General features: G+C 42.2%; 1 protein-coding gene across 1 annotated transcript in view; it reads left to right on the top strand.

Annotated features, from left to right (window-relative positions):
- LGR6 (leucine rich repeat containing G protein-coupled receptor 6) overlaps window positions 1–25,524 on the top strand; it is a 139,302-nt gene that overhangs the window by 90,665 nt on the left and 23,113 nt on the right. The window contains exon 6 of the mRNA XM_081009816.1: window positions 3,650–3,721. Within this exon, the coding sequence (XP_080865942.1) occupies window positions 3,650–3,721 (72 nt within the window). The remainder of the gene's footprint in view (window positions 1–3,649; window positions 3,722–25,524) is intronic.

Below are 25,524 nucleotides of genomic sequence, written 5' to 3'. Positions count from 1 at the left end.
GGCAGGCACTGGAGCAACTGTGATTCCACTTGCTAAAGTAATTTATTTAACATGGATGAGAGGATGGAAGAATGGAAGAGGAGTTCCTCTCCTCAAATATTTACCATCCCAACTTGGACTGTGAGTCAAACTCCCTTTTGTTTATGTTCCTACGGAGCTGATGGCAAAGATTGGGTTCCATTTTCCATGGAGCTCCAGCATTTCAGATGCTCATAAGATTATAAAACTGTTCTGTGGGGACTGGAATGTTCATGGTTTGCTCCATTTCAAAACAGAACAAAACATTCCAGGCCAAACTTAAGCCAGAACAGCTTGACCTTTGTATCTTTCTGGTTGTCCTATAAAGTTATGACTCTGTTTGTGTGATGGTACAACTGCCATTCAACATCTAAGTTTTCCAGTTTAGAAACTTAGCTGTTTCCCTGGTTATACTATGCTTGTGTGTCGTCATCCCCCTCACTCCAAGTAGTATTTTATCTAAAATTCAGTATGATGTAATTATACGATGTAATTGCATGATGAATCTAAAATTAAGTATGATGTCTGAGCGCTTTCTTTTTTGCCCTGCCAGCTTCTCTGCCTTTTGCTCCCAATTCAGTGGTAAAGAGCAAGTTTTTGTGGGGAAAGCCCTAGGGAGGAGGGGAGCTCTCAGACATGGCACTTTAAAGTGTCAATCTGTGTTTAGAAATGCAGCACGAAAGGAAGTCTGGATGAGCCCTAAGTTCTATTAAGGTCACTGGGACTTACTCCTAGGTAAGTCCCATGGACTGCAAGAAGATCAAACCTATCCATTCTGAAGGAAATCAGCCCTGAGTGCTCACTGGAAGGACAGATCATGAAGCTGAGGCTCCAATACTTTGGCCACCCAATGAGAAGAGAAGACTCCCTGGAAAAGACCCTGATGTTGGGAAAGATGGAGGGCACAAGGAGAAGGGGACGACAGAGGACAAGATGGTTGGACAGTGTTCTCGAGGCTACCAGCATGAGTTTGACCAAACTGCGGGAGGCAGTGGAAGACAGGAGTGCCTGGCGTGCTCTGGTCCATGGGGTCACGAAGAGTTGGGCACAACCAAATGACTAAACAGCAACAAAGTGTGTCTAGGACTACAACCTTATTCCCACTTACTCCTGTGTTGGGACGAAGGGCACTTCCAGACAACTTGTTTGTTGAACATTCAATCTGATTAGTTTGTGGGGACGCAAGACAATGGGCTCACTCATGCCATCATGTAAAATTGCTAAAAACCCACATTTTCCTTATTCACGTTGCCCCACTGTAGTCCAAACCTGAACACCTTGCACTTTCTTCATACTTGGAGCAGACTTTTCTCCTGACCAGGTCCTTTTTTTATTGGTTCGTTTTTTCCTGTTTACTTGCCTCTGGCCTGCCCCTGCCCCTACGTTTCCTCCTTCCCTGATCAAGTGAGCTTGGGCGAGTAAGATTTCATGTGTGTTTGGTCCATGCTCAGTACCTGAGCGTGGAGTTCAGAGTGAATGTGTTCCCCAGATGGAAACCTATTCTACTCAAGTGTTATGTCTGCTAGATGCATTTTTGCCTTTATTTAACTTAGAACCATTCCTATTGCTAATTAATCAAAGGTACGAAAGGTGAATCAAAGCTTTCCAATTGCTTGTGTGCAAGTTTTTGGTACTGTTTCAAATATGGCAATATGTCATGTGTTACTAGTTATAATATATTTGAACTCTGGATTGCCAAGCCTGGGATCCAGCCTTCAGAGCAACTTAAACTGCAGGTGTCATCTTTGTGTAAAGGTCCAAGGTGATGTCAGGGCAGCCTGATCTAGAAATGCGCCATAAAATTTGATAGAGGAAACCATCTGGATATGGGGGGTGGGTGGGTTTGCTTACCTACAGTCAAGGAGGAATAACTGTTTTATGCTCTAATCTCCTGATTTAGTTTTTGAATGAAATCGATCTTCTCTGTTGAAAGTTAGACTGGATCCAAGTTTTCTCTCAAGCATCTGCTTTTCCCTGTTTCCCACTTGCTTTAGAAAGGCAAGCAGTATTCTTTTTCTGCAAAAGAGCAAACACTCTTAGTGCTCATCAGAAACATCCAGGGATTTCATAGACTTCCATTTATCCACCACATGTTTACTCTGTTCCTTGTAAATTCAAGCTGCTTTTACCATGGAACTCTGTGCTCTCTGCCAAACCTCCAGTACTGGAGACCAGTTGGAATGGGATTTCTTTTTTCACTGACACCAGACCAAACACAAATAATTAAGGTGCCATTGATTTCACCTGCTGCTGGATGGAATCTCCCTGGGGGCTGCGTTACATCACGTCACTGCCCAAAACATTGCTTGCTGTTACAGACCAGGATAATATGTCTCTGTTCCATCATAAAGAATATAATGGCCATGAGCTTATCTAAAAATATTCCTTAGTGAGTTGGCCACCTCTTTTTGCTCTGTAATGACATCTATTGCCAGCTAAAATTCCAGCGTACCAGAAATGATCTCATGGCTGCTCTGGACCCTTAAAAGTGACAAATTTTTCTCTCTACGCTTCCTTTGTGGGTTGGGTTTTAATGAGTAGGAGAGGATTTTGAGGAAGCCCATCTACAAAGTAAGCTGGCTTTCCCCTTCTTACTCCGCTTAACAAAAAACCAGACAACAAAGTTTAAAAATAGAATTAAATTATCATCTTGCATTGGTTCAAAGCAATGGCAGAAGTAAAAACTATGCCGGCAAAATACTTATATTTACAGTATAACCAGCTTCAGGCATGTGCCTAAAGCTGGAGCAAGCGGAGGCATTTCAGCAAGCAACGGTGGTCAAAGGGAGAGGGATCAGAAGTCCTATACGCTCCTTCCTCTCCAGGAGAAGAGAGGAAATTACATCTCACAGAGTCCTCTTTACCAATTGTATTTCTATGATCCAAGTGTCTGCCTATCAGCAAAGAAGGGGTATTAGCCCCTTCTCATGCTAACTAGCAAGAATATGCATTTGTTAGGTTTGTCTGCTAATCTCCCACATCCTCTCATTGGGGGGGGGGGGTCCAACATCCTCAGGTATTTTCCAAAGCCCCGGGATTGCCATTGACCACTAGATCTCTGTGGTTCACCTTAAGCCTGCTATCTCTGGGCAGTGGGGAGGTAGAGTTGTCATATTTCAAAACGTGAATATCTGGACAGAAAAGTTATTGAGCCTTTGTGGGGGGTGGGGAGGCATGCAAAGGAGATGGGAGTGAGGAGACCTCCAAGTTTGATTATGTCCCATGTAACATCATCAGAAGCATGACGGCAACATTGTCTGAGTAGGGTATGGGGAGAGCTTGAAAATTAGCCAGTTTGGACCCCATCCAAATTCAGTACAGATTATCTAATTTTATGAGCACACAATCTGAAACCAGATAGGGGAGCCTCCCCCATCAGTAGTCATGATGACTGGGGCCTATTGCATACAGATAACAACTGAGTGTGCTCCCTTCCAATGATCCCTATTAATTTTGAATATATTCAGTTGTCTGCCATGTTCATGAGTGCTTTGGGAACTCGTGAACACTTGTCTAGGGTCACCTTGCCCTTGGCAGCATTTAGCTTTCAGTGCTTCTCTAGGCAACAAAATGGGGGGAAAAAATCTGTTTGCTGATGTTGGGAATCTAAGGATCTCCTTTCTCTCTGCAGACACCTGCATAATAACCACATCCGCAGCCTCGGAACCCACGGCTTTGAAGGACTCCACAGCTTGGAAACTCTGTAAGTTGTTTCCTTTTCCTTTGTACCTAGCACTAAATCACCCATCCTGAAAGAGTGGGATAGTCACGCTCTGTGTATTCGTTCCATCTCTCTGCAAGAGGATCTAGAAAGGCTTGATCTCTTCAGCTATTCCATCCTAGAGCCAGGGGCATAGCTAGCTGCTCCGGCACCTGGAGCGGCAGGGACCAGGCAACCCGCCCACAGGGGCAGGGTGAGCTGTGCATGAGGGCACCATGGCGATCCATGCACGGGAGCGCCATGGTGATCTGTGCCGTGGCGCGGCGCGGCGATCCACCCAGGGGGGCGGTGTGGCGAGCTGCCCATGGAGTCTGCCTGGCGAATGCAAGCCCCATGCTGCCGTTTCAGACAGTGCAGGGCACCGAGCCACTGCGTCACTCCCAGGAGAGACCCGTGGCTCAGGCGCACTGCAGGCCAGGCCCTGCGGTAAGTGCTGCCATTCTGTCACCCCCCCTCAAGGATGACGCCCGGGGCAGACCGCACCACCCTCACCCCCTTCCTATGCTCCTGCCTAGAGCTGAGCTAGGAAATGGCTATGCCATACCTTTCTGGCACTCGTGCCTCTTTTTTCTGGATATATTATCAGCACTGGAGGAATCAGAAAAGTTCAATAAGTCAGTGGTGAAACTTTTCCAGGCAAAGCTACATAATAGACTTTCTTACATCCAGAGGGCCTATGAAGTTGTGGGGAAGGGGGGGGTTGGAGTAGACGTGAATAAGCATCCTGCTGCTTGCCTAAGAAAGACTGAGCCTTTGTAGGTATTTAAACTGAGGTTTTTGCTAGCCCTCTGTTTGAATGCTTGCAAAAAATACCTGGCTGGGTGCTCACAAGGCATGCTCTGCTGCTACCTACCACTTCTCCTGCTCTCTAAGGGCCTGGAAGCCTATCTGGGTCAGGTCATGGACTTTTTGCACTAAGGAAAGAGATGGAGAAATGTGCTGGGCAGTGTTGCTTGATGCAGCATCATGTAACCTCCCCGCAAACAGATCAGAATGAATGCTCAGTAATTATCCACAGTTGTCTTATCTCCATGCAAACATCTCAGGATTAATGCTCAAGGAACAGGTTGTGTGAAAGGAACCTGGAACCATCAGTCTCAGAATAGAATCGCCAGAAGGAAACTGATGCTATTTGCATTATTTCCACCTTATCCCTGCTAGAAATGATGTAAATAACTTCAGTCTCTCAGTGAAGATTCTGAGGTTGGCCATCACAGTACCATCCTTTTCAGGTAAATATATTCTGTCATGGCTTGGGAAGTGCCCACTACAATAGCCTGCCCTGATAAGTTGCTGGACCATTGAGGTGCAAGAGCAGCTGGTGTGGTGGGACAGACCAATGGGGCCTTGCCTAACTACTGTGGTGGAAACAGCTTTCTTTTTTATATGATGGCCTAGTAAAAAATAACAAACGAGATAAATCAGCATTCCAAACATGAAACTAAGAGGCTCTTGCCCTTAGTTGTCCAGAGACCTTTGCATCCACTCCAGTAAAACAGTTCTTGACTTTAATGATGGAATCAAACTGTCAAAAGAACAAGAAGGACAAAATGGGGAAAGAGCCAGTAAAAGAGAGCGAAACTCTATCCCAGCATAAAAGTGTCATTCAAGGAGATAAAGCTGCCACTAAGATGTGAAATTCTGCCAAGGATGTCTGTTATCCCCAGAAGCTCTGAGCTAGGAATTAGGAAGAGGCAATATGAGAAAAAATGTTTTCCAGACAATAGTATATATAATATGCTCCATTCCTAGAGCCTCCATTTAGGAAGGGGAGAAAGATAATAATAATAATAATAATAATAATAATAATAATAATAATAATAATAATATACCCCACCCACCCATCTGGCTGGGTTGCCCCAGCCACTCTGGGCAGCTTCCAACACACATAAAAATAATAATAAAAAACATCAAGCATTAATAGTAACTGTCTGATCCAGACTTGTAGGCTACAGTCTCTTCCTTGTATGGCAGGAAAATGTACTATGCACATGATATAAGTCTGTGCACGTCATGTGTAACATTTCAAAATATATCTTGGAGTGAAGTTCTTGGATCGCACTATACAGCCGCTTGGGGTGTCAAAATGTATAGCGCCCAGAAGACAATTTGTTTGTGTGTGTGTTGACAGCAGTGTTATTTACGTCGTATGACTTTCATCAGAAAAAATCTTTAGGCTGAAAGTCCTAAAGATGGTGGTATCTGTGCTTCAGTTCAGTCCCATCAAATCAAAGCAAGGACAATCCAAGAGCATTACTTATACCATAGTGCAATGGGGGAACCCTTATACTTAGCCACAACATTGTATTTTAAATTGTTGTAACCTACTCTGGGACCTTAGGGTAAAGGGTGTATAATAATAACAACAACAACATTTCACACCATTGTTCCATATATATTTTCATTAATGCAGAGCCAAATTCTGGTGTTTATAAAAGTCGCAAAGAAAATAATGTCTAAGATGCAAAGGTTCCTTGTGTGATACATTGTTATATTTTCAAATATCCCTGTATTTCATATTTCTTTATTATTATGTGTAAACACTTCCTCAAAAATGTGGATCAGCACAGTGTCTGTGATTGCCACTCATTTCAGTGGTCATTATGATATTGCTAGGATTGCGCTTCTGAAATTCAGAAGACTTGTAGGTGCTCAAATTCAGTGATTTCTATCAATATGGTAAGGGGACATATTGCTATCACAGTGAATTGGCCCAGTTCACATATGCAGGCAGTGATATGAGTGGACACACTGGTCCCAGTACAGTTCCTTGGGAGACTCCATTGTTTGCTTCTTACTGTTCTCCATTTTGTAAGCAAACCATTTATTCCAACCCTCTGCTTCCTGTTCTTTAACCATTCCTCAAACTCCATGACTCTTTAATTTACAGAGGGACCTTCAGTACAGAGCTTTCCCAAAACAAAATCCAGCCACATCATGTCCACCAGGTCAGCCCTATCTACATGCACATTGACAGTTCTGAAAGCTAGTTGGGCAGGACTGCCTTTTGTGGAAGCCATGTTGATTTTCCTCAGCAAGGCTTGTTAATGTGTTTAACAATTCTGACTTTAATAATTTCTTCCAATTTACCTGGAACAGAAGTTACGCTGACAGATCAGTAATTTTCCAGATCCCCTTAGGATGAATTAAAAAACAAAACAAAACAAAACAAAAACGGTGTTAACTTTGGCTGCCTTCCAATCTTCTGGTAAAGAGGGTGATTTTCATGATGTTGTATACTTTTCTTAAAAGATCAGCAATTTAGTATTTGAGATATTTAAGACTTTTAAAATAAATGCCATCTGGCCTCAGTTGTCCATAGACCTTTCTAGTTACCCAGTTTGCTTTAACAACAGAATCAAGTCATATAAAGAACAACAACTAAGGAGAGAAAAAGAGATTTTCTAATTTGCAATTTTTAAATTAGCTCTAAACCTTTTTCACCTCTGTTGGACATATCTCCTTAGATCCCCTCTCTGAATACAATGGTGCATGTGTGGGCATCTCCAACATCTTCCAATTACATGAAAGGCCAGCACAGAGAAGAAATTCATTTAGCCTCTGTACCATTGCCCAGTGTTCCTTTCACGTCTTGGTTGCCATCTAAAAGTCTTACTGCCCCTGGTTGGTTGGTTGGTTGGTTGGTTGCTTCCTTACTTCTCCCATTACTTAAGAAGGAAGGTTTGTTAATTGCTTTGTGTCATTAGTAATTTGCTCCTTAAATTCCTTCTTTGCTTTCCTTTATCAATTTTACATTGTATTCATTTTAAATTTTCCTCTGATGCTAAAAACAGTCATCCACCATACCTTGCCTCCTTGCCCCCCGGTTTGTCATAACCTGCACATAGATTTGCCCAAAGGTGGTGATATCTTTGGCACCCATTATCACAATATTTTCCCTTTTGGCTGCCTGTCTGATTTCTGTCTATCTCAAGATCATCACTAGAATTTTGGATCGGGGCGGGGGGGGAGGCACAAGAGCATAACCCCAGCACTGTATTACTTTAGCTTAGAACTCTATCCATCACGATTCTATGACTGTGGGTGAAGTTCTTTCTCCTAAGGCTTCCTTGGATTTTATGTCCATGGATAACTGTATCCTACTGATCCACTGTGTCTCCAATATTCCCATTATATTCATGTTCTCCTTTTATTACTAGGCATTGTAACATGAAAACCAACCAAATATCTCAGAGCAAAAATCACAAGCAAAGAAGATATACTAAGGAGGAGGGCGGGAAAAGTGTTTATATGGAAATGCTCAAAGCCTTGGAGCTAAGATGATGAGCAACCTGGATTAGACAAATTCATGAAGGATACAGCTATAGCTACCTGCCATTATGACTATGTTCTACCTCCACTGTCAGGGGAAGTAGGCTTCTGAATACTAGTTGCAGGGAACTACAATTGGGGAGAGTGTTCTTGCAGTCCTGTCCAGCTTTCCATAGGTACAGACGCTTCAGGTTACAGACGCTTCAGGTTACAGAATCCGCTAACCCAGAAATAGTACCTCAGGTTAAGAACTTTGCTTCAGGATGAGAACAGAAATTGTGCTCCGACGGCGCAGCAGCGGTGGGAGGCCCCATTAGCTAAAGTGGTGCTTCAGGTTAAGAACAGTTTCAGGTTAAGAACGGACCTCTGGAACGAATTAAGTTCTTAACCCGAGGTACCACTGTATCTATTTAGCCACAGTGAGACCAGGCTGTTGGACTAGATGGGCATTGGGCCTGATCTGACAGGGCTCTCTCTATGTTCTCCACTATTTCTATGTGATTAAAAAGGTAAAAGACCCCTAACAGTTAAGTCCAGTTGTGAACGACTCTGGTGTTGCGGTGCTCATCTCACTTTACTGGCCGAGGGAGCTGATGTTTGTCCGCAGACAGTTTTTCCGGGTCATGTGGCCAGCATGACTAAGCTGCTTCTGGCAGAACCAGAGCAGTACACGCAAACACTGTTAACTTTCCCGCTGGAGCGATACCTATTTATCTACTTGCACTTTGGCGTGCTTTCGAACTGCTAGGTTGGCAGGAGCTGGGACCGAACAATGGGAGCTCACCCCGTTGCGGTGATTCAAACTGCCAACCTTCTGATCGGCAAGCCCTAGGCTCAGTGGTTCAGACCACAGCTGTCCTCAGTTTGAGGGCACAGAGCGCTGAGATAATCATCCCTAAGGGACAGGGGTGTTGCTAGGTACATTGCTAACACATAGTGCAGACTCCTGTCTTGAAGCACCCTGGTTGCCTGTAAAGAATATGTGGTTTGGCATTGCTCTTTACCTGGGAGGGATACATATTGCACATTTTAAAAGGGTCCACATCCCACAAGTTGTGAATGAAGCAGGTGCTGGAGCATGGCGGCAGTGGTGAATGCTTGACTTGCAGCCAAGCTGCAGTGAGGTCCCTTTCCCACCACCCATTGCTCTTGTGCAACTAATTGGCAAGCCATCTCCCCCTCTAGCAATCCCTGATGTTGCCACCAAGTCATCTCCTCTCCTGAGAGATTACAGGAAGAAATAAGGAAACCTCCGTGTTCATTCTCTTTTGTGCGGTTTGGCAGGTTTCCTTTGGAAGTCATTAGGGAGCCTAGCCAGTTCACCTAGGGATAGAAGACACAATGCAGGCATGCAAAGGAGAAACCGAAGCACCCCAAGGGCTCCCCAAGGGCACAGAGCCAGGCTTTATTCCGGGAAGCTGATTGATAGGAGCATGTTTTTGAAACGGCTTGCCGGGGCTTTTACCGAAACTGACATTAAATCTCAGGAGTTCAAGCTATCATATGAAATGCTGTGCAAATAACAGAGGAATAGTCACGGGAATTAACCTAAAGGAGACGCCAAGCTTTATGAGACTGAAGGCAGTGATGAATGGAGGAGAATGTGGCTCTCCAGAAAAGTAAAAGAAGGAAGCATCTGTTAAAGGGTTTGGGGTTTGTTTGGGTTTTCAGTAAAATTTGCAATAAGAGGGGGAAATGGAATAACAGGAAATGGCATACTTTAGGTAAAGGGACTCCTGACCATTAGGTCCAGTCGTGACCGACTCTGGGGTTGCGGCGCTCATCTCGCTTTATTGGCCAAGGGAGCCGGCGTACAGCTTCCGGATCATGTGGCCAGCATGACTAAGCCACTTCTGGCGAACCAGAGCAGCGCACGGAAATGCCATTTACCTTCCCGCCGGAGTGGTACCTATTTATCTACTTGCACTTTTTACATGCTTTCGAACTGCTAGGTTGGCAGAAGCAGGGACCGAGCAATGGGAGCTCACCCCTCACAGGGATTCGAACCGCCGACCTTCTGATCGACAAGTCCTAGGCTCACAATAGCAGGTTCAGTGAACAGAGATCTTCCCGCCATAGGCACTGATGGCCAAGCCATGAATATTGTTGCATTGCATATACCCTTCAAGCTTATGTGTCCAGCCCTCGGGGCTCTTCCGCAGCCACACCCCCTGCAGGCCATGCTTTGCTGCCTCCTTGAGCTTTTCTGCCAGGTTGAAATCTGTCCTTGAACTCTGACAATGCCTCTTGCTTCCCTGGACAGAGCATAGAGAGGTGTGTTTGAGCATGTGGAGAATCTTGCCTAGGGCAGGGGTCAGCAAACTTTTTCAGCAGGGGGCCGGTCCACTGTCCCTCAGGCCTTGTGGGGAGCTGAACTATATTTTGAAGGAAAAAAATCAAGAATTCCTATGCTTCACAAATAACCCAGAGATGCATTTTAAATAAAAGCACATATTCTACTCATATAAAAACACCAGGCAGGCCCCACAAATATCCCAGAGATGCATTTTAAATAAAGGAAAACATTCTACTCATGTAAAAACACACTGATCATCCGCGGGCCAGACTTAGAAGGCAATTGAGCTGGATCCGGCCCCCAGGCCTTAGTTTGCCTACCCATGGCCTAGGGTATGAAGACAGAATTTACATTCATTTCTCAGCTTATCTTTGGCTCTGGCATGCCCACCACAGAGGACATGAGGCCCTCAGAAGATTGCCCAGAGGAATTAGAGCGCTCGGATTGAAGAAGGTTCCCCAAACCATAGCTATGGGTTCACCCTTTGTCTAACAAGCAAGAAGAAACTTGCCTTCTCCCTCCAGATAGTATATTCATGCTAAAGTGATCTGCCTTATTTCTATGAGCTCCAAACACTTGCACTCCTAAGGCTTCTTCCTAGCCTCTTGGCGTCACCACTGTACTGGTGTCTGTTCTTTCAGCCCCACCAATTCAGCTGTTAGGCTCTCCTAGTGGGACAGAACGTTCTCCCTGAGGCAGAAGCAAGGTGTGCTCGTTTGTGTGGGGCAGGGATGGACTGTTGATTCTTAAGGAGACAGCACCCTCTTAAGGATGTTCTAATAACTGATATATCTAAGATCATGGATGTCATAACAACTTGGCACACTCCACTGTGTGCGAGGTACATTTTTCAAAAGCATAACACGAACTTTCCTCTTTCTGAACTGAGAGAATAAAAATCGAGAGGAGCAGAACAAAGCAAAAGCTGTGCCAATCCTGATAGCCCAGTTATGTGGAAACATGTGATTATCAGTTTATTACACACTGTGCTTTTTTTCTTAAAAAAATATATGTTTAGGGGTATTCTCATTTTCCTACTCATACTGAAATACTGCCCTTCAGTAAGGCCAAAATTAGATTCACAGAATGTTTAGGGGTATGCGTACCCCTGCATCTCCCCTAGAAGAAAAGCACTGATTACACATCATTGGCAATAACAGGACTTCATTTGGGCTGCAGTCCAGATTTAAGTGGGTTATGAAGTAAGCTATGCTGAGACATATTAAAACAGTATTAAATGCTCAAAATGGGTTAATTATAGAATGTCCCTATTTTCTAAGGGATATTGGAGAGTATGTGTATGCCCTCTGATTAATGTTTGGGGTACATTTGGTTTAGGGTGTTTTTAATCTAAATCTTAGGGACGCGGGTGGTGCTGTGGGTTAACCCACAGAGCCTAGGACTTGCTGATCAGAAAGTCAGCGGTTCGAATCCCTGTGACGGGGTGAGCTCCTGTTGCTCGGTCCCTGCTCCTGCCAACCTAGCAGTTCGAAAGCACGTCAAAGTGCAAGTAGATAAATAGGCGGGAGGGTAAACGGCGTTTCCGTGCGCTGCTCTGGTTCGCCAGAAGCAGCTTAGTCATGCTGGCCACATGACCCGGAAGCTGTACGCCGGCTCCCTCGGCCAATAAAGCGAGATGAGCGCCCCAACCCCAGAGTCGGTCACGACTGGACCTAATGGTCAGGGGTCCCTTTACCTTTACCTTAATCTAAATGTTATTTCCCGTGATGCTACAAACATTGGCAAAATGTTGCAACTAGAGCAAAATTAAAATTTTGCACTATTTTAAAGTTCGAGAAAATGTCATAATCTTAATTTGAAACATTTTCAAATAGTGCTTCTGAACTTTATCTTTGAGGGGACACTTTCTCTACTTTTGCATATGTTTAAAAGCCTCAAGATCTACCGTAATAACATCCATAATCAGAAATGTTTAAAATGAATTAGAATATCGATTTGAATTTTTGTTTTTTTTTAAAAAAAATAGGGGAATCTGGTTGAGAATTAATTTTTCTCAGCTGAAGTTCAAAGTGAGCTAAGAAAGAAAAGGGATAGTAGCCCAAAAAATCAGCAATCAAAGGTACGTTATCTGTTCAGATGACTTTGAGGAAGTGGCACGAAGCTGAGCAAAGTCACATAATAGGCTAACATGACAAGTGCAACTTTTCACTGACTACTAAGACTGTCAGTCTTTGTTTCATTCACCTGTCTACTTTCACCCAGTTGCATTCACAGAAACTTTGCTTCCTCAGAATGCTTTGTCGTCAAGTCAGATGCATTTAGTACTTTGAAGCACAGAGTATTCTTCAACAAACCTGGGGCAATAAGAAGATAAGAAGAGGCTGCAGAATCAGGCCAGTGGCCTGTCTAGACCAGCATCCTATCCACACAGTGGTCAGCCAGATACCTGTGGGGAACTCACAAACAGAACCCAAGCACAATAAGTCTCTCCCCTCTTGCAGGTTCCAACAAGTGGCTTTACAAAGGACACTGCCACCAACCTTGACTTACGGCCATTGTGGTTTGTAGCCATTGATAGCATTATCCTACATGGATTTGTCTAATCCTGCATGAATTTGTCTAATCCTGTTTTCCTAGAATCATGGAATCTTGTAGAGGTGGAAATGACCCAAAGGATCACCTAGTCCAACCCCCTGGGATGCAGGCATCACAGCTAAAGAATCACTGACCTCCCTGAATACCTTGGAGTAAGCCCTGTTAAAAACAGTGGCGCTTACTTCATGTATACAATTGCACTAGTTGCTATATTTGTGAAATTTAAAAGAATAAGCTTTTAAATTAAATCAACTAAGCTTTACTCAGAGTAGACTCACTGACATTACTGAAGATGATTAGCTTAGGTCCATTCAATTCAATAAGTCTGCTCTGAGTTAATACCATTAAATGTCTTTGTTTTATTTAAGCGAGAATTATAAGAGGAGATGCAAATTGTTGCAAACCAAGACACTTAAGTTTATTCTAGTTTTTTACCAACTGAAAAAAATAAGAGGTGGCACTGATGTTGAAAATGGAAAGCATCAACATTTACAAAACAATAGGTAGGTTTTGGGATTTATAAACAGTATGTAGACTTCAGGATTATCGTAGAAACAGGAAACATATTTTTGAGGGAAAGCTGCAAAAATAAACATCCTTGCGATTAAGCAGTGGCAATATATTTGGATATTCAACAGAAGTACCTTTTGCTCATAATATACTATTGAAAATAATATCATAACTTGCTTCTCTCACTGGAATAAGTATGTGCAAGACTCATAGGTTCTTATTCTGACCCGTCACTTTGAGCTTCATGAACTTCAGAAAATAAAACATTGTAATTTAAAACAAACTTCTCATTTCTGTTCACTTGTTACTTTTTATCTTGATTTTGTGTGTGTATTTCCAAACATTCAGCAGTATCTTTCACTTGATACAGAAGCGGGCGGAATTTAAGGGCCAGGCCACCATATCCAGGGGAGCAATATGCTTCCCAGATTGCACTCCTAAATTAAATACCTGAAGCTGTTCTGTGAATTGAGGACTTTTCCAACATCAAGTTCAATGAGTTTGCTTGTTCAGTTCAGTCAAACGCAGTAACCTGCTGACATCACTAACACTATTATCTTTGAATCTTGGATCCAAGAAATTTGGAGCAGTGTAAACTGGCTAGATGATTAAAAAAAAACCAATGCAGGAATTTTGCATTAATCTGACAAAGAGAACATTACAATATGGGCTTCTCAATTTTCCTCAAAGTTTCCTATTTTTGTATTTAATCGAGAAAATATTGGGGGGGGGATGTTTGTGAATACTTTTAAATTATTTCTCCTAATGTTTTACACATCTGTTTCAAAGACAGGTGATTTGCTTAGGATACACTAAACCTGCATGGTTTTTTAACCACGCAGCAGAATGTAGCCCACAACTCATGTCCTGTGGCTTGCTAGATGACCACCTAAAACTGTTTTTGACATTTCCGGCAAACAGCAACAACAACCACAACAACAGGAAGTTTACCAAGCCCCTTGCTGGTTGACAAGTCAGTGGGTTACAAGTTGTGGAGGCCTGACATGGATGAGAAAGACCCATGAAAACATAAGAAGTGCACTTCTGGATCAAGCCAAAGGGGCATATCGATTCCAGCTTCCTTTTCCCCCAGTGGCTAATCAGAAGCCTGAGGGGTGCCCATAGGCAAGGCATAAACACAAATAGCACTCAATTCACTGTTATTTCTTGACTGAAGCTAGTCAATCGGGACACAGGAATCCTTTTGCAATATAATGAACAACCTGTATAAATATTAATACAACCGCTGTAGTAACCTTATTCTATCACCATAATCTTATATTCTATGTAATTAGAAAGACCTAAAATCAAAAATCCGTCTTTGTTGAATGACCAGAAAGCCTTCCAAAGTCAATTTTCAAGTTCACTGATTAGATCCAAAGCCAGCATTATCCATTTACGCAGACTCTAATTCTGTAGCAATGTTGTTTTTCTGGTATGGAAACATACTGCTAAATGAGACATACACAAATGTGTACCTGATGATAAGTCAGATAAGAAGCTTTTGAATGGATCAGTTTATGACTAATTTCAATTAGAATGGCAGTAGCGCTATGCGCTTTGGCAGTGTACAGGAATAAGCTGTGGGGAGCTGGCTGTGAAGACAAAGAGAACATTTTGTTTATAACCAATTAATCTGTTTTGAAAAACTTGCACACTCGAGGTATTTAAAGCCTGGAGCACTGAAGTCCCATTACGCAAGCAATCCTGTAGCATATAATATAACAAAAAAAGTGGGTGGTATGGCAGAATTCCCTACCGATCTCAAGATCGTGGCTTCTATTGCCTGGGAATTGTATCTTGGCTGGAATCAAGTGTCATCACATGACAGTGATTGTAGTCTGGACACGTATCATTTATGATATGTTATTTTCTTCCTAATCTTAGCTTTCCCTTTACAGTATCAGATACAATCTGTTTAAGTATGATATTCTTGTAATGCTTGTTCCTCTAAATTGCACATACCGGTTGGGATTTGGATGTGTCTGTTTATATTATAAAGAGACAATGCACTGTACCCAAATATAAAATGAAAGCTGAGCTGAAGTTTCAGCTTTCTGTAGGAAATGTTTATTCTCATTGAAAAAACATGAGGATCAATAGATGATGTAGTCAATTTTTTTTTGAAGTTTTATGTTGGTTTTTAATTTAATTTAATTTAATAATAACTTTAAAACATATATATAGTCCAAAACTTGGTTGCCAAAGTTTACATACATACACAAATAGATAATGTTAATTGTATGCTGTCTTTCCATAATTCAAATCATGCTTGAAGTGAAACATGAAAAAAGCGTGCATAATTACAGTAAAACAAAAGTAGCCATAAACAATAAGTAAAACATAAAAAAATTCACAATCAAATTGCACAATTTCAACATAAATAATAAAAAATATAAAATAAGAATGCAGCTTTCCTCTTAAGAGCTGGAGTTAGCAAGAGACTGAGGGAAGCTGGAGTAATAAGTGTATGGAATAAGAGCAAGAAGATGAGGAGGAAACGGGAACTAGAGAATGGGTGCAGATCTAGGAAGACTGTAATGATACATGGGTTGAAATCTGAGAAAGGAAAAAGCATACTATAATACCAGAAACGCAAGAGGCTAGAAGTAGATTCTGCTCTGACTGTCTGGCCTGTGCCAGTTCTCCAGTTTTTCTAAGCATTGTGAATTGAGCAGGATTAATCCATCCACTTACGGTACAGTTCAATAGGCCTTTCCAGAGGTCATATCCTGGAGTATAAAATGCCAGCCACTGAATGTGAATCTGATTAAACTTTTTATAGTTTCTGACCCCGGGATATGAGCTGTGAAAGAATGTGTTTGTTGTTTGGTAACTGATAGAATTTGACAGATGCTCATGGAATGTAATTTTTGTTTTGCTTATGGTTTTAAGGTCTAAAAGAATTAACTGCTGTTTGAACTTTCATGGTGCATAATGTCTATGTTTCAAATGTGAACCAGGGTCACATTAGAAATCCTTGATAAACTAAAGAGATTTAGCAAATGTGCATATTCTGTAGTTATTCCCATTTGTCTGACACATAGCTCATCATCTGCCCTATTATTTGTGCAGTTTCTGACAGAGGTTTGCATGTACCAGTTTAAGCTTCATTTTCCCCTGACCCCTACCCACTTTTTGTATGAATGGCATGACATTCCAGTTGGAACTGCCACAATTCCACCCTTCTATTCCTAGAGTTAATTTCCAGTTTCTGCTGCCTTTATCTAGGTGTTGTTCTACTATCTTGACAAAGACAGGCAATCAGATGCCATGGGTCTCTGGGGCAATTTGGCTCAGTCATCTCCATCACCTTGCTGACAGGTTTCATGCTAATGGTGGCATCATGTGCTTTAAATGTATACTGTGGAATCTGTAATTTGTACAAGGCAACTGTCCTCCTGTCTCAGAGGAAGGGGGAATCTCATGCTTTTGAGAGGGAGGAAAGTACAGTGGAAGCCAGAGCAATACCTAAAGCTCTTCATGGTCTTTCTGCTCATTCCTGTCCTATCATTTTCAGTGTCAACTTCTCCTTGCTGTCTTAGAAAGGACAGCTTTAATGTACAACCTATTCTAGATTCACCTATTCATTCCACAATGCTCTCCAAACCATAAAATGAAGTTGGATTTGTCTTTACTGCCAACACAGAAATCTGCAGACTTTCATATGGTGCTTTCCATAATTCATACTGGCATCTAGCCAACGAAGTCACTCTGGGTGTTTCTGGTAAAACATTCACAGCTATTACATCATTAAAAAGCGCCCACGAGGTTGCTTTAATGGCATACTATCATTTTACCAATATGGAAAGGGAGCACCATTCATACAAAATAAGTAAATAAATTGTAGAGGTGCATAGCAGAGGTGCATTCAGATCTACTCTTGGTTTCCTAATCTATGTCTATCATTCTAAGCATCACCCAATTATGTGGAATTAGTCCCCTGGGGGTCTTTTCCCCCTCTGTAGCTGCAGCCCTGGTGTTCTCTCTCACTCATACAGATTCTTCCTGAATCTGTATAGTGAAGGACCCCCCAGGAGAGTCCAGCTCCCGAAAGCCTACTTTTAGCTTGTTAAATAAATTCAGCCCAAATTGAAACCATATTGAATCCAGAAGCTTCCTTGGCTACAGAACAGACAGCTGAGAACAAACACTTTCCAGAAGCATTAAAGAAAAGGAGCTTAGTGTGAGGGGAAGGCCTGGGGCAATTGAGGAGACAGCTGAGTTTTGATCCTATGAAGTGACACTAACATCTCAGGAACAGTGTGGTCACATTCTATGATCATCCCAGGTTTGGGGAGTTAAGAGAAAGGGTGAGCTCTCAGTGTTAAGCTATCTGGGATTCACTGGTTGCAACGTATAGCTAAATACTCTGTCCTGACAAAGCCTGACCACTAGCAGTTGTCCCACTCCCCGGCAAAAAAACTCTAAATTTATGGTACCATTTCTGTCAGCAGTGACTCATTTTCCATATGAAGAGGGAAAGCTGATGATACAGGTAAACCATAATCAAAACCTAACCTTCATCTTTCTTTGGGATCAATTTATTTGAGAAAGCACAGGGACTTCTTTCAATTTCTTGTATGAACAAGGCACTCTTAATTCACCTGTCATGCTGAGTTTGATCACATTATGACATAAGAGTGATCCCACTTCACTATGGAGAGTGTGTAGCTAAAATATCCTTTAAAATTATTTAATTCAAGGGGGAGTTGTTATCCCAGGATAGCAAGCCTGGAATACCAACTTCTAAAACTTAGCTATGTAAAAACAACTTCAGAGTCAAAGCAGATTCCCATGTAACTGCATGCAAAATTTCCTGGGAAATCTTAGCCGGAATGGATTCTTGCTGATTTGACTTGAGCTAAATTTCTGTAATGTTTAACTCCATGAGCCTTCTCCCCATTCCCAGTTATACCTCACATATTGCACTCTTTGAATGTGGCACTCACCCATAATATTTGCACTGCCCAGATGTGGGCACATGCCCACTCCAAAAAAGGTGGGCAGCCAAAATTATTGGAAAATATCAGCTAGCAATGTAGAAATAACGCCCTAGCAAAAAGTCTGGAAGTGCTATGGACCCTTTTTTCTGCTTTCTTGGGCAACAACTGTCACAGAGTTACAGCAGCAGTCTGAATTACTGGAAGGGGCTGGAAACAGTATGAAACTAAACAGAAAATTTCCAGCTCCAATTTCTGATCTTACTGAATCTGTAGGTTTATTAGCTGCAAATTTGTGGTGTTCTGTGGAAGAGTTTATGGTTCCATATAGGTTTCCCCCCCCCCCCTTGGCTTCCTAGGCAGAACCACTAATAGCCTCTAAGAGGCAGAAAATTGAGCTGAGGCTATCTGTTTTCGTCTCTCTCACTCTCCAGCCCCTCAAGAGTTATTATTAGTTCCAGGCTGTGTGTCATTGGTTCAAACAAATCACTCTGGCAGGCCTGTCTGGCAGTCATCATTTTGCTACTGTCGATTTACTTTTACTCTTAAATAAACATTGATCGAGGTGTTCTAAATATGGGTCCATGGAAGCTCTCTAGAACAATAACAAGTTCAGTTAGCCTGCTGCTTTTCCAGGAGACCAGGCGGAGTTTTAAGAGGTTCCTCTTTTAAAAGCCGGAATAGGTGAAAAACCTGAACTGGCAGCTCTGAATGTGGTTAAGCGAGTAAGGGTTTTATAGCCGTACCCCTCACACCCATTCCCCCCACCCACCTTTGGCAGAGGACTGAGCTTCAAGAAAGACCATTAACACGGACAAGAGACTCTTTTCATATACAGTGGTACCTCAGGTTAAGTACTTAATTCGTTCCGGAGGTCCGTACTTAACCTGAAACTGTTCTTAACCTGAAGCACCACTTTAGCTAATGGGGCCTCCTGCTGCTGCCGTGCCGCCGGAGCACAATTTCTGTTCTCATCCTGAAGCAAAGTTCTTAACCTGAAGCACTATTTCTGGGTTAGCGGAGTCTGTAACCTGAAGCATATGTAACCTGAAGCGTATGTAACCTGAGGTACCACTGTACCAGTTTATTTCTATTTGGAGTCCTCTGGAGCGACACAGAACGTAGCGTTGCTATTGTTTGCCAATTTTCTTGGGGGGGGGGTATTTTAGTTTTATAGAATTACATGAACATTCTCTCGTTGGAGCTATTAAGCAAGGGAGTGCTCATCCAGCAATATTTTATTTTATTTTTAAGTAAGGAAGACATGAGCAAGTCCTGTCAGGGAGTTTGGCTACTCAACATAATTCATGTCCCAGGCACAGTCCCAGTTGGTCGGTCACACAACACTTTCCAAACTGCAGTTGTGTTATAAATTATAGTGCTGGCCAGAGGGAAAACTGTCTTTTCCCAACAATGATATAGCGTCTTCCAGACAGGGACATAATGGGCCATTCGGCTTTTGCAAACAGGTTGTTGACAACAGGTTGTTGTATGTTTTTTATAATGGATTTCCAAAGAAAGTGGGGTTAAATGGGGGCAGAGGAAATACGTTGTTTGGATGCCCACAAAGTCATGGGGACTCTGTGACAATGCAGTTCTAAGTGCTGTGAAAATGCAGTATCCACCAAGACAACTAGAGCCGTTGCATCAAAAAATGTTCTTAGTATAACATTCTGTTTTTTCCATGATGTTGACCATTGACTATACAGTGGTACCTCGGGTTAAGAACTTAATTGGTTCTGGAGGTCTGTTCTTAACTTGAAACTGTTCTTAACCTGAGGTACCACTTTAGCTAATGGGGCCTCCCACTGCCACCACCTGAGGTAAAGTTCTTAACCCAAGGTACTATTTCTGGGTTAGCGGAGTCTGTAACCTGAAGCATCTGTAACCTGAAGTGTCTGTAACTTGCTGCATTTTAAGATGCTAATGGATTCGCAGCCTTAGTATATTCTGCAGCCTGAAGTTTTCCCACCTTAGTGCAAATATTTTCCCCTGTTTTGTTTTGTCTGATTTAGATTTGAATAGCCCCATGGACAGAAAGGTGGTCTAAAAGCTAAGCCAGGGCACTTCACAATCTTGTTTGACGACTCTTTCTCCATATTTAGCAATTTAGATGAAATGTTTTGGGGAGGGTTATGGGTATATGGTTGCAATTATGCAAATACATCCCAAAGATTTGCTGCAGGACCCTGATGGGAAAGCTGGAAATGAAATAGTAACTCACCAATGCTAACATAATGTCATCTTTTGTGACATTACACTGATGCTGCAGCTAGAACACTTCGTCCTAAGCATTTATTTGTTGGCCCAGAAAGCCTCTAGAGTGTTCTATAAAGAACTCTTATAGAGTTGTTTTGCTATAAAGAATGGCCTTATCAAGCTATCACCTACGCAGGACTAGTTTAAAAATGGAGTAAATCAAGGTAGACTTTTCCATTGCAGATGAGGTTGGAGCTTGTGTCAGCCTTATCTGATCCTTCCAAACTCTATTCTCAGTACCAGAGCTTTACCCTGAGTATAGCTTATGCAGTAAGAATAGGTTCTGAGTGCATATTCCTCAACAGTGAGTAAATAGAGAGAATGCTGGGGAAGGGTGTCTAGCTCTGAGGGAGTTGTTGCAGACCCACTCACAGTGTACCCTACCCCACAGGCGAAGGCAGTAAGCAATAATAGGTGGAACAATCCTGACACAACTTTATGGGGTTAAAAATTGGTCACAACCTTTTCAATCACAGATGTAGGTAGGCTTAGACTTTGGCTGTGTATCCACTATCAGCCTCCCAGGGGAAGGCTGAAGTTTGTACAGGGTTGTGCCTGAATTATGGGCCAGCTCAAGACACAGGTCAACTAAGCTGATACTCCCCAGACCTCTACTGGAAGCCCCAAGGCCCTTTGGCTCCCCACTTGGATTCAGGACAGAAACTTCCACTCAGACCCCTCTACCAGGGTACCCTGAGATCACACCTGCTTGATGTCAGGGTGATGAATCAAATCACCCAGAATTGGACTAAAGATTCTACCCAATGCCTTATCTGCAGAAAGTTGTGGCGATTCTTATGAGGAATGCAAGAAAGAAAGAAAAAACCAACAGGCCTGATTTGTTTGCAAACAAATTCAAATACAGCGACCATTTGAATCACAGCAAGGTCTTTTATAAGGTGCCTCAAGAACAGCATATGGGGTGGATGGGCTGCTCTTCTGTTGGCCATGCTGCTGATCTACAGCGAAGCCGGCTGTTACCCTTTGATGCCAGACCAGAGTGAAGACTTGCTGCAGTCTTCAGCCAGTGCGCCCCCCCCCCCCCGCCAAGGCTGATTGGGCAAAAATTCAAAATTATTGGGCAGGGAATTCCAGAATCCCATGCAGCCCTCTGAGGAGGATCCCAATGGCTGGCCACAAGGCCGAAAGAATTTTTCTCCTCCGTGGGGGGTGGGGGGTGGGAATCATGATGGGCGTCAACCACTGCCCATCCCAAAACTGGATAAGTGGCCCTTTCTGGTCAGGCTTGAGCTCCTGCATCTCTTTTTGTAGAAATTAAGCACTGAAGTAGTCTAGTGGAAACTAAAGTATTATTCTGAAGGAAATCTTAAGTCCTAAATTGGTAGCGAAGCTATATTGCAAGGGTTTCTCAAACAGCTCTTTCATATTTTGCATTGCTCAGTGCTAGCATTCCTAAGAGCAAGCTCTAAGAAAGGGCTTTTGTGCGCCTCAGTTCATTTGCATTTTGGTATAACTTTTGCCCCTCTAGCAAGTGCATTCCCAAATAGAGTTCAGGAATGGCACCCCTATTCAGAGGGATCTGCTGAAAAATACAGTAATTTTTTCTCTGCCAAGCAGAAACTGAGAGGTTATCTAGATAGGCTCTCAACACAAGTGAAGAATGCCAGTGCTTATTCAGAAAGAACTGTTCTTGTATGTGCTTGCATGCTGCTTGATATGCAATCAAAAATTACAACTGTCAATTAAAGCCTGTGAAAGCGCTTGGAAGAGCAACTGAAAAAGCAAATGAGCGGCTTACGTTTTACTAATTATATTAGCTATCAATTGATGTTTTGTTTTTACTAGTTCTAACATGGATCATGTCAAAAATTGCCAGACTTTTCATGTTCATGGGAGAGGCTGCTTGGAGGACTAGACCGTCATAATGGAAATATTATATTTCACAATTCCCCACCCTGCATTCATAGGAATTCCATTAGTTATGGAAATTTTGATCTAAGCAAGCGCTATATCAACAATTGCAACCCAATACAGTCATCCCTTTAAAGGCGCCTCCAGACTGTTGCTATTTTTGAGTGGGATTCAATCACATATTGGCAAACTCAGGTTGTGCAATTACAGTGGGAAGATCTGGTGCAAGAAACCTACTTCCCCAAAGGATCAGACGTTTTTTGCAATAAAGAAAATGATGGGAAAATGCGGTGGAAAGTGTGGGGTAACACTTGCTCTGATGTAACACCATCTAGTCTTCCCACAAATCAGTCGGAGTGAATGCTCTGTAGCTGATGTCTGATCTCCCTGCAAACACATCAGGATAAATGTAAACATTATTATCATCATCACCATCATCCCCTCTTCACCACATGGTCTCAGGGAAGGGCACAGCAATTCAAAATATTGAAAACAATTAAAAACAAATCAGACAATATTCCAAGTACACAACGTTCCAAGTGCCGTTGCATCATAGATTTGTGCAATGGCTTTATGATAATGACAGTTTTATTGTCAGTTCCTTTCCTAATAAACCCTAATATGGAGATATATATATATATATATAGTGTCACAATGGGCACTTTCCAGTCCTTCAATATGGAGGCTGATCTTAGGGACAAGTTACATATTTTTTGTTAAAAGATGAGCAATTTAACACTGTAGTTCTTTAAGAACTTTCAGGAAGATGTCATCTGAACACAGTGATTTTTCCATTTTCCATTTGTCGATAAGGTCTAAGCCATTGTCCTTTATCACCACTATTTTCCTCAGTTCCTCCGATTCTCTTCTTGAGAAAGTGAGTTCAAGCACAAGTGACCTGTGCTCTTTCACTGTGTAAACAGAATGCAGAGAATTCATTCAGTTTCTCTGCAATGTCCTTGTCTTCCTTTAGCACACCTTTTACTCCTTGTTGTCTAAAGGCCCAACCACCACTGAAATATACTCAAGAGTCGAGAGTGGATTTCATGCTCTTTATTCAGCTCATAGTGGTGAGGAGGAATGAAAGTCCCCTCAAAGTATCTGCTTTATATACATTATTTACACAATGGGCTGCACGTGATTGGCTAATTCTGGAATTCTCCTGCAGGCCAATCAGGTTGTGGATTCACTTCCATCTGGAGCTGGATTGGGTGGCTCCTGCAGACCAATCATACTGCTGCATTGTTCTAGGACCAATCAGACGGCTGCATTTTGGATCCTATTGTTCTAGGACCAATCAGACTGCTGCATTTTGGATCCTATTCAACTCAGTACATAACAACCACCTTAGCCAGTTTCCTCTTTCTAATGTATTTAAATATTTTATTGGTGATGGTCTTTATGTTTAAAATGATGTGCTCCTCAGATACTACTACTACTAATAATACTACTACTAATAATAAGTGCATCCTTTGTTGTCTGCTTACATTTCATTTGCTAAAGTTTGTGTTCCTTTTTGTTCTCTTCATTTGGGCAAGACTTCATTTTACTGGACCATAATTTCTTCCACTCTTCTTGAGGCATGACCTCTCCCCTTAGCACACTGCTTCACTGGACACCTTTTTAAAAAGCTCTCCCAACCCCACACATTTCCTTCCCTATTTCCTTTGTACTAATTCTTCAAACCCCATTTTCCCTCAAGCCCATCATTCACTAACCTCCCCACTTCCTGTGGAGATATGATGTAACCAGTAGCAGCAGAGGTGCCTTTATCTTGTCCGAGCATTTTAGTCATTCTCTGCCAGGAGATTCACCACCACTGCAAAATCTCACAGAGCATTAGATTATAAAATGATTAGCCGTAGTTTTGGGGGTTTTTAACAGTGTGTATTGCTTAGGCTGTTGTCAAAAGCAGTGCTTTTATCTGAGTTTTCATTTTTCCACGTCTGTAACTGAAGGAAAAGATATAGTGAGAAGATAGTACATCCAATATAAAAATGGCTTTTTCCCATTACGCACCTCCCTGTAACAAGTGAGACATTTAAAACTCACCTGTTTCTGTGTCACTTGAGAAAACACCATTGTAGTAGTGAAGTTTGAAATTAGAATGTCATAGAAGACTGACGCCTTTAAAAATTGGGAAATATTTCTGGTCACAAGTGGAGTATGCTTACCTCCACTGCAATCAAATACCTTAAGCACACTGAGCAAAGAGTTTTGTGGTCGTTACAGCACTAGATTTCATGGACCAGAGCTATCTTCAGTTGCATGAAGTGTGATTCAGTTTTCAGCTATACATACCCCGGATGTAATGGTGTGTTTGTGTGTGTGTCAATGTTGGAATTAAGTGTCAATGGGATGCAACAAGTATAGTCTGACAGCTCAGTCAAAGCTCAAATATATGTAAAATGACCCTTTGCAGCAACAGTGGTTGGTGACAACAGAATTGTTTTAGCATTGCTGAGAAAATTCACTCCTATAGTGGAACAGGAAACCATTATCTCTACTTAGACCCAAATGAATAGAACTGAATTTTTTAATGTTGCAGGTTCACACTGGCATTTCTCTTTGAAGTTCCTTTGTTCCAGGGTAGCCACTTTACAGTGTGTGTGTGTGTGTGTGTGTGTGTGAATGAATATCTGAGATGTTCACCTACTAGTCTGTTGTATTGGGGCCTCTGAGTTTAAGTAGGTGTTATAGCATATGGATCTAACTGCATGCAAACACTTTTGACACTGATTTGTGTTACATGATGCTTCTTTCCACTGCTAATAAGAGGCATGTCTAGCCCTGCCTACAATGGATAAGGGCACAGGGGAGTTACAGGGTAATTATGAGGCAGTGGTTGTGGGGGAGAAAGGAGGGAAGTGGGCATTACTAGGCAATTAGACGGCAAATCCCATTTAATTCCAGAGTAAATTCATGGTTGTTTCTGTCCTTTAACCACAATCCCATTCATGTGGTAATTACTTTGGGGTCCATTAAGTGCAATTACAAAGTAATCCACAGGAGCCAGTAATTACTCAAAGGTTCTAAGATATTCACCAGTTAAAACCCACTGGGCTACCATGTAAATA

This window comes from Podarcis pityusensis (assembly GCF_964106645.2).
Source record: "Podarcis pityusensis genome assembly, chromosome: 6".
NCBI classification, from domain to species: Eukaryota; Metazoa; Chordata; class Lepidosauria; order Squamata; family Lacertidae; genus Podarcis; species Podarcis pityusensis.
Note: the sequence above shows the minus strand (reverse complement) of the source record. Positions and strands in the feature narration are given on the sequence as shown.